The 10,743-nt window shown below is 33.2% G+C and overlaps 1 protein-coding gene across 1 annotated transcript; it reads left to right on the top strand.

The window, feature by feature from the left end:
- The first annotated feature begins 239 nt into the window (after window positions 1-239).
- Window positions 240-5,263, top strand: CHAL (allergen-like protein). The gene is made up of 3 exons (XM_079049692.1): window positions 240-1,121; window positions 1,219-1,271; window positions 4,804-5,263. Exons 1-3 carry the CDS (start codon window positions 1,022-1,024, stop codon window positions 5,041-5,043), a joined length of 393 nt encoding a protein of 130 aa, XP_078905818.1. The 5' UTR covers window positions 240-1,021; the 3' UTR covers window positions 5,044-5,263.
- The last annotated feature ends 5,480 nt before the right edge of the window (window positions 5,264-10,743 follow it).

The raw sequence follows: 10,743 nt of genomic DNA, 5'->3' as shown, positions 1-10,743 counted from the left end.
TATTTCAAATTCCACTTATGTATCAAACTTTGAAAAACGAAAACAATATCTGATTAGACATTATAAAAAAAAAGATTAAAACCATATATTTCTATTATAATTTTATATACGTGAATATATATCTTATAATTTGATATACGTGAATGTGTCTTCACCCCACATATCATCATGATATGGTACTTTACATAGTGTTATAAAATGCCCTACAAAATGTTTGCCAAAAAGTGTGTGCCCTAGAAAATGTTGTTCACAGTCCAAAGACCAGTAAGAGTGTTTGGTAGTAGTCAATTTCCACCCGCTTGGCCACTTAGATGGACAAAAAGGTCCAACTGGTAGAGAGAGAAACATACATAAATCTAGAGAGAGAAACAAAGCCAAAACAAAGGAGCAAAGGGGTCAAAATGTAAAGAGAATGCATGTGTTTTAGTTTCTGGGATTGGGAATTGTTTAAAGACAGTGGCCATAATTTGTAGACAGAATCTAACCCCCAAATATGGTAACACAAAGGATACCGTCACCATTTACCACCATCTCAGCTTCTTCTTAACACCCATCTTCTCTCTCTACAACACACACGCTCTCTCTCCCTCTCTAAACCCATTATCTGATCATAAGTTTCTTTACAGATTCTCTTCTGTAAAGACTGTAACCAAAAACAAGACACAAGTGGGTTTGGATCTTTGGTTCATCTTCTCTCTCTAAAGCACACGAACTCACACTCACTTACTTCCTCTTCTCTCTTTCTCTAAACCCATGTCTGATCGGTCGTAGGTTTCTTCACAGATTCTCTTTATAAAGACTGTACTCAAGAACAAACACAAGTGGGTTTGGATCTTTGGTTCATCTTCTCTCTCTAGAACAAACACACACTCACACACAAACTGTTGTTAAAAAGTGTGATCCAAGAACAAAACACAAGTGGGTTTGGATCTTTGGTTCGAAAAGTGTTGCATGTGTCACTGAAACGTTAACGCACTTCTTTAGTCATTTGCTTTTGGTGGCTTATGCGATTTTCAAACTCATGTCTACTCCTACAAAACCTCAATCAACACTGCTGTTCATATGCTTGTTCCTGTTCTTGTTCCTCATGTCCGTTTGTACTCTCAAAAACCCTTCTTCAGGTAAGTAACTTGATCTAAAATCAAATATTTTCTCGTTAATTTTCATCATTTTCATATGTTTATCCTTTTAATCTGATTGTTACATTCTGTTCTACAGTTTATAGATCTGGATTGAATTCCAAAATGCGAGATTCTGATCTGTACTTCCAGGTGAGGTTTTATGTTAATTATATACTTTCTTCTTCTAAAACGAATTCATGTTTATAATCTTAAAGTTCAACTTATTTCTTTTAATGAAAACCCCAAAAAGACTAGACCTTTGTAGCACTCGTAAATTATTTATTAATCTGTCGTGAAGTTAACCCCATGACCAGACGTCGTTAGAGAAACATGTGGTTCGTCCCTACTTGATTTTTATAGATAGTTATTGTGATGTTGAAAAGGTTTAATTTAGAATCTTAAGGTAAAGAACTATCATTAAAAATAAAATTATAATTAACTTTTAAATTTTCACAATCCACACATAATTTTTTGTTTTAATTGCTATTGACAATCAGCTAACAAATTATTATTTTTACATGTAAATGGCAATTTACAAACGACTATCTTCCGAAGGATCGTAGGAAAACACTCAATCAAACTATTAGTTTTAAATAAATTTTAATAAAAAATATAAAAAATAAAGTAAAATAGGTTTAAGAATAATTTGGAAACAACCTGTATGTTTTTTTAAAAACTTCAAATAAAATTTATATATATGTTTTAGGAAAAGTAAAAGTAACGGACGGGATGGGATGGGATGGGATAGGGTGTTTGACCGAAATTGGGTACAATAATCTGTGCCACTATCAAACCTAGGGCATATGACCAGATAGGTTTCAATTATAGTTTAATAAAAGTACACATAAAAGTTAACACCTTCTAAAATAATCACTGTTTTTATCTTAAAAATACAAATTTAATTTTATAATTTTTTTTATCATTAGTTAATGAGCGTTGTTATTCTGATTAATAGATACACACTTTTTTTAATATTTAATTAGTAAATAGACATCCCTAATTATTTATTGTATATCCTATAATTTGATGTTTTTTTTTGTCAAGCTAGAGGGCTTCTAATAAACAGTAAGGTTGTATGAATATAATTATTTATTGTATATCCTAATTATTTATTTAGTGAATATAATTTTTTAATATGTGTATGTGAGATCAACCACCACATAAGTGAGATGTAGGTGTTTTTTAACATAACACTATTATTAGTAGGATTATTAGTAACTACTGATTCTTTATCTTATCTTAGAAAATATTTAGAAAAAACATATTTTTAGTAGATCTAATAAATATGTCTCAGATGCATGTTGGGTTAAAATATTTAATGACTTGAAAAAGGTTTATCCTAACCTTAACGACTAAATTTTTTTGTCGTGTTGTGTTAACCCGTTTATTTATACGAGTTGAATCTTATACTTAAACCTGATTATTTTGTGTCGTGTTCGTGTCAAATTAACGGTTTAGGGTTTAACTTTGTAAATGTTTCATATTGTACCGAGTTAAAACACTAAACAAGTTGAATATCATACTTTTTTTTAAGTTTTTTCATAAACAATACAAATTAAGTGCATTACCTAGAATTAGTATAAAATGACATAACCACATATCTAGATATAACATCAACCTTACAAGCACATTGATTATTATGATCTTAAAGATGCTTAATCAATATGCATAAAACAACTTCGTTTTGTGTTTTTTCTTTGGTTGGATTTCATTGTTTTTTATTTGGTTTTGGTTTTGAGTCAAAAGAATGTATTACTCCAAAACTTTTTGGATTTTAGATGTCTGGTTTTCTAGTGAATCAAAAGAATGTATTACTCCTAAACTTTTTAGAATGTATTACTCCTAAATTTAGAGAATGTATTACAAGTATTCATGATTAGTATTTACTAGACCCGTGATACGATTATGTTGGTTGAGGTGCATAGTTCTATAAAAGAGATCCATGGCTTAAAATCGGACATACCCAAAATATTGCTACTTTGCAAATGCTTTGATGATTTACTCTCTAGTAATGAGTTGTAGGACGGATTTAACATGGACTGTGCAAATTGTAATGTTAACGATTTTTTATTCAATAAACGTTTTTAATACTAAATTAAATATTATATTCTTTTAATACAAAATGTGTGTTTACATCATACCCTATCTTCTTTCAAGAGCTTTAATTTATAAGCCTAATAAAGGAAGACAAAGTTATTCCCTACTTTCAATTCTTATAAAGTAGTTCAATCATAAATAAAAATAAATGCATTTTTAAAAGGGATTTCAGTACTTATAAAGTTCAATCATAAATAAAAATAAATGCATTTTTAATAGGGAGTGTAGTTTTAATTCAACATCCAAAAACCTATACCATGTATTTTTAAATAATTAACGAGTTTAAAAATAAAGCTTTTAAAATTAAAGTTGATTGAAAATCTATATTATTGTACGTAAAATTTAGCTCCAAGAAAACTGTAGCAGATGTATTAACTCTAAAAAAAATACAAAATTATTTTTTAAATTGTAGCATATGTATATTGTAAAATATTAGCAAACTTATTTTTAAAATAAGTTTTTGGTAAACCCAGATATCCAATCCAAACCAACTGTTAATAGCTATATGAAATGATATAATAAGGGGTACGTGGTTGGTTTGATGTATTTGAATGGTTCTAAAAAGGATTTAGAATTAAATACTAAGGTATGAAAAACTACTTTCATTGAAGTATCAAAATCTCCACCATCCCAAGATTTCTTGAATACCAATTCATTGAAATTTTAGGTTTAAGTTGAATTTGTATTCCTTTATTGCCCCTAATTTTTTTCTTTCTTTCTCTAAATTATTTTTACTTGGTGATGATTAATATTCATAAAACACAATACACATTTTTAATATGATTATTAATTTTGTTTAATATTCTATGATATTTTTATTTCATAATTCAGTAAAGTATGTTTTTGTATGATAACAGTATAATTCAGTTTGTAGTTAAAAGTTATGTAGACAATCAATTAATAAAAGTATAACTTAATATTTTTTATTATTATTTATTCATATTATGATGATAATTTTTATAAAATAAATAAATAGATAATTTTTTTATTTAACATAACTATTTTCAAAACCATTTTGCAACTCAAAGAAAATCTCAAAAATTATGGAATTGACTTACATTCTAAATCTTACTAACCAAACAAAATATGATTTTCAAAATCCTTGCAATTTTAAATCCTTTCAAATACAATTTTAAATCCTTGCAAGACTAAAAAACAATCTCACAATTCAAATTCCCCTTACATACAACAAAATTTGATTTATAATATTATGAATAAATAGTATTTTTACTAATTTAAACAAATACTAATTTAAGTTTAAAACTAAAATAAGATTAATAAGAATGCAAATCAAAAGAATGGTGTTCGAATGATTATTATTAGCTTGGAAGGCGCACGTTAGCCACTGACCTTGTGACCCCAACACTCAGTCCTTTGGAGAGGGACCCAGCCCCGTGTAAATCGGGGTCATGTGCGCTAATAAGTTCAATTCCCGTGAACCCCGCCTTGTCTCCTATGCTAAGCGCATGTTAGCTACTATCCATGTATACGAGACTGATTTAATGTACTGTACTACTCTTAAAGCATGGCGTACATAGTCTATCTTCATAACTGATATGGCTTTTTTGTGTTGTGATTTGAAAAGGCAATAAGCAAAGTCAAAGTCAAAACCACTAGTGAAGAGGAGACTACGTCTCATACCACCACCACCAGAAGAAAATTAGGCGGCCCTGGATCATCACCGCCACGTTGCGCCTGGAAGTGTGGGCGGTGCACCCCCTGCAAGCCGGTTCATGTTCCGGTGCCGCCTGGAACACCGGTGACCGCCGAGTACTACCCGGAAGCTTGGAGGTGCAAATGTGGAAATAAATTGTACATGCCATGATGCATGCCTATTTGATTGGTATTTACTAGCTAGATCTTTGTTATGTTAACTACGAGGGGGTATCTTGTCATTAATGGATTTAGGAGGAGTGATATTTAAAAAACAAAATGGAAAATATATAGAAGCTTCATTAATCTATAGAATATTAATTCTAACCTGGTAGCCTTTTCATTTCATAGTTTTCATTTACTTATTAAGGAAAGTTTTTTTTATTAAGTTTTGGTGTTGTTTTTCTATTATGTATATGTTGGGTAAAAGTAGTTGTTAGCTGGTAGTTAAAAGTTGTAGCTTTTAATTATACAGAAGTGTGTCATAAGTAGTTAGCTTTAGTAAATGTATAAAATTATTTATAACTTAGAGAAGGTAACAATTTCTTAAAATTTATTTGAAATAACTTTTGGATTCGAAATTTTTTGTTTAAAATAAAAACTAAAACCTCTGAAATTGACTTTTTTTTAGCTTTTTTCTTAAAAGTCCCATGCTAAACTCGCCTATGGAAACTTTTTTTTTTAAATGAGATGGTCATAAGATTAAAAAAAAACTATGCAAATGATTTTAATATTATTAGAATTGTGAAAAAAATTCAATATCAGAACTTATAAATTACAAAAAAAAAATAATAATAATAAATGAAAAAGTTTTGAGACAAAAACTCACAATATATTTTTGACTTTAAAAAATTTATTTGATTCAAAAAAATTTCTTAATAAGCTCTTATTGTAGATTCTCTAATCAAAGACCTTGATTTAATTACAAACAAAAATACATAAAGTTTATAGAATGTATAAACAAATATTTAATCTTAATTCTTATTAACGTTGCACTTTCACATAAAATAAAAATAGAGCTGGCAATACTAAATAACAAGTCAAAAAGTTGGGTATTTATTTACATAAAATGGTTTGACATCATATATAACGAAGGGAATCTATTACATAGGGGTATAGGAGGAATGTTTATTTTAGCCGTACCAAAGTGGTTTACACTTGCTTTTTGGTGACAAGTAAACATCCATTTTCCTGTTTTTATCAACTACAGTCTTACACACACGTGGGCTCATCGTCTTCACCTACCCATTTTCAAAAATGGGTCCTGGGTGGGTGGTCCGGACCCATGCTAGCCAACATTATTCAACCATGTAATGTTGTACGTCGCCATTGCCCCCACCATCCCATTCGTGTCACTTCCATTTGCACAACCAGACACCTGAAAGGCTGCAACTAATCTATCTGTCTCAATCCCTTGGCCTTGGTATATATATAATGGATTGGAATCAAAACATATACCCATGGCTTATATTTGTTTTGTGTCAAGGTAGATAATTAACATGGCTTTCAAGTTGGTGTTACATCAAATCAAATAAAAATGGCGATCATTTTTGCTAAAATACATACCCATGTTTTATATTTGTTTTACGGCTAATATATGTTTTCAGATTTACTTATAAAATATAACTATATAGTTCAATAGATGGAAGGCAAACGGACAACAATCTGCACCGCTGGCCCTTTCTGAATGGCAAAACTGATTCTTTTGAAAACCAAATATATGGATCTAGGATATATAACATTAGAATGCATGACCTGTTGAACTCTGTTGAGGAGCTCCGCCACCTCTGGTGCGAGAAAACTAAATGTATCAAATGCAAAGGTACAAACACATGTTGATTTTCTATAAATGCATGCTCGTGCTTTGCCACTTTGCACGCAACGGCTTTCAAAGCGGCATGCCCTGCAGTGAAACCCCCGCTCCTCAAACCGACGAGAGGAGAGGCCCCAGTAAGATCCACACAAACGTGTTTCCCTCCTACCCATCTAAAGACCAAAATGTCAGCCGACCTGAGTGTGGATCTTCCATCCTGCGGGTCCATCAAAAAGTTCACTAGCGCTTCTTTCTTTATAGAAATACCAGCATGCCGACAAACATCAAAGAGAACATCTCTAACCACATCATGTCGGTACATGAAATCAGGGAGCTCTCTACAATGAACCGCATGTTCCCCAAAAGTGTCCAAACAAGTCTTGCGGCAAACTGGGCATATCTCGTCAATTGGGAATAGATGAATCATGAGGCGGTAACGAATGATAGTTCAGTACTCCATAGGAGACATATGCTAGTCGAGGCCATCAATTGGGATAGTTAGCAGAAAATCATGAACATGAGGTGCCCGAAGACACTCAAAAAATGCTTTCTGTCTAACAGTCATGTCGAAATCGACTTCCAAATCTTTGACGATTTTGCTAAAAAGGTCACACGCCAATGCTTTTTGGGAATTAGGGGGGGCGGTGTCCTTATTAGTGAAACCACTACAGTCGAATCCTGGAATCGTATCGCGAAGACGAATCAAAGCACATAGGTAATCAGAGTCCATACCACATATGTCACTGTCACGTAAGATGTGGTCTTGTAATGTCCAAAATTGGGCCCTCGAGGCTACAAATGCGTAGGACGAATCAAAGCACATAGGTAATCAGAGTCCATACCACACACACACACACACACACGCACACACACACACACACACATATATATATATATATATATATATATATATATATATATATATATATATATATATATATATATATATATAAGTAGGTTCATGCGAAAATATAAATATTTTGTAAAAATACGAAAACAAATTTTATCTTATAAAAATCAAACACATGCACTTTAGAAATCAAATTTATTAGCAATAAATTAAAGATGATAAGTTTACATTGGAGGGTGTGTACGAACCGATAAAGGAGAACTAGATTTGTCCCTACTTTGATTGATCTATATCGTATGAACGATACAACCGTTGATAAATTGCAAGCAACGAGTTTAATATCCATCCTTGTTTCCGTTTCATGTTATTAGCATATTGTTATGACCCATTCAAAACCCAATAGAACCAAAATGCCAGTAACAATTTCATATATATCAACTTTGGTGGCTACTAGTGATACACAAAACATAACATTTTTGGCATTTTAACATTGACTGTGTCAAAATCGATCAAAATCTCAAAAAAAATTACCAAAGGGAAATCAACTTTCTTACCTTTTTATGATTATTATAGGTAGGGAAATCAATGGAAACAAAAGTAAAAAGAGGTGAAGGAAGATGGTGTATGTGTGGGGAAAACTTCAACATTTGTGCACATGCATATGAAGGACATGCATCTGAAGGGTCATAGAGACCAAAAACGTTTTGGATTTCTATGCCCAATATCTTTTCGAATTTATGTAGATAAAGGATGTTAAGAAAATGTTGAAATTCAGACTTGATATTTAAACATTCTGATAGTTAGTATTATGAACTAATCACGAATTATTTAGAATTGACAAACAAACGAATGGACAAATAATATTTATGATTAAATATCCAAAACGTTTTCACAAACAACCAACGATTAATATAGAAGATTAAATGTTGAGATGCCACAAGATAAAAAATCCAATTATATTATTATTGTTACCAAGTTTGTCTAGAAATCAAATTGATCCTTCGCGATCAAATCTAATTATAAGAAATGAGTAGAAGCATATTGTCCGGTTATTGGACGAATTTAAATCCGAAACAATAAACTACAACCAACATGTTTATAGTTGATCTCGATTTGTAGAAACATGCACGAATCTAGCTCCTATCCTTAAAGGTTTTTACTTCGCTTCTATCGGTTGTAAGCAACCGAGTAAAACCCCACAATTTAATGCAGACTTATTGGTTTTCCAACAGCAATGGAAAACAATAAACGCAAAGCGAATACTTAGAAACCAGGAAGAAAACGCCAACAGAAAGAGCTGTGAATTTTCGAGCATCGAATACGACTCCTAGAGAGTTGTATTTATAGGTGTCGAAACCCTAGAAAGCAGCAAAAGGCCCTCATAGGCCGGCCCCTAGAAACTTTAGGGCGATGCCTTGCTCTCCAAGCAAGCGATTTTTCGGGCCTTCTAGAACATTTCGACGCGAATCGAGGCGCGAGCCCACTATCGCGACCTGATTTCCATGAACTGGATTTTGTCATACTCAACGGATCTCTAACCTGCTAAAAATATAAGCTCCTTAGCTCCCAGCGACCAATGCATCATGTGAAGTGCGCCTAAATCACGCCATTTCGCGTACTTGCGACATCGACTAGGCGCGCGTGTATGGACTTGGCCCATCCATTGATCCACGAAAGCCTTTGAAGGCCTATTAAGAGAAAAGCATTATAAACCCACTAAATGTTTCTTCCCCCACCAATGTGGGATAACAGAAACTAGCCAACTTTCTTATTCCATTAAAATTTCCAACAATCCCCTACCAAGTTGGAAAGTTTCCTTTCACTCAGACATATGATGTCACTTTGTGTCAAGAAGATTAAACCCTAGTTTAATGAGGACAAACAAGAAGAGACCAATTCAATGGTATCCTTATAGGTTTTAACCATGAACCTTATGACCTCTCCGGTTCACCCCCACATATCGCATGCCATCTTTGCGTTCTCCTTGAGCGCTAATATGGACATGCGCTATAAATCATTTTCATGACCCTTTAGAAGATGAACCACTAATCTTCACTTGAGGTGGAACCACCTCTAGATCATATAGACAACATTTTACAACATCCCCGTTGCTTAGATGTCTCCAAAACTTTGTTAAAAGCCTTAACTCTACCCTTTTCTCGGCAACGACGTATTATCCTACCTCACATGGATCTACCATTAATGATAGTACTTTCTATCATTAGTGACTTAATTGTTACCCTTTAAACTTGAGAATTAGGAGCACTAATGTCAAGTTCGGTTTTCGTCACTAAGTGATTCTATTGTGGTTTTAAACCCATGAATCTCGTGGTAGATGTAACCAAATCTATCGTCAGAGGTTTGGTAAGCGGATCTGCCAAGTTTCTACTTGTCTTGACATAGAAAACTTTGATGGTACAACTCCCAATTAGTTTTATCACAAAATTATGTCTCAGACCTAAATGTCTCGACTTCCCGTTATATACCTTTAACGTCCCAAAAGTTAAGACTAAAAATTTCAATTTTTAAATTAATTAAAACCATTATCCAAACAACACCATAAAAACCATGGTGAATCAAAGTGTATCGATAACATCCAAGTACATCAGAGTAATATAAAAATGCGGAACGATGTGGTGTGTGCACTGCAATCATCTCGGGCTCTTCCCCTTCAAACAAGAAGTACTTGAAATATAAACTGAAAACCGTAAGCACAAAGCTTAGTGAGTTCCCCAATATACCACATAGCATACATATCAAACATATAATGAACCCCACCCCGTCATCGGGCCCCGCCCGGGATCGTCCCCGCCCGACATCGAGCCTCGCCCGGCATCGAGCCCCGCTCGGTAAATAGATTTGTCAGTCATCAGGCCCCGCCTAGTATACATATAAACAAATAAACATATAACCATATAAACACATGCAATAATCACAAAGAGTCACGCAAAAAACTAGTATCCTAAACATAACAAACCATGGGCCAACATTGGTGCATTCGACCCGCTAAACACAGTAAGGAAAGTCACCTCTAGCTGCTGAATCTCTCAAATAAATCTCGATCTGCTGGTCTGGAAAATCCCCGCGCTAACATCATCGAATAATATCCAATTAATAATGGGATCTCAACCCATATTCAAGAAACTAAGCTACTTGACCAACTTCCATTGTAAAAGACCATTTTACCCTTTTTCTTACTTGGCCCAAAA

The sequence above is a fragment of the Lactuca virosa genome, chromosome 5, assembly GCF_052849685.1.
Source record: "Lactuca virosa cultivar CGN04683 chromosome 5, Lactuca_virosa_CGN04683_v6, whole genome shotgun sequence".
NCBI lineage: Eukaryota > Viridiplantae > Streptophyta > Magnoliopsida > Asterales > Asteraceae > Lactuca > Lactuca virosa.
This window is presented reverse-complemented; position numbering and strand designations above follow the sequence as displayed.

Coding starts and splice junctions, on each gene's coding strand:
- CHAL (XM_079049692.1), top strand. CDS start 1,022: ATGTCTACTCCTACAAAACCTCAATCAACACTGCTGTTCATATGCTTG. Junction 1,122..1,218: donor TCTCAAAAACCCTTCTTCAG/GTAAGTAACTTG, acceptor TCTGTTCTACAG/TTTATAGATCTGGATTGAAT. Junction 1,272..4,803: donor ATTCTGATCTGTACTTCCAG/GTGAGGTTTTAT, acceptor TGATTTGAAAAG/GCAATAAGCAAAGTCAAAGT.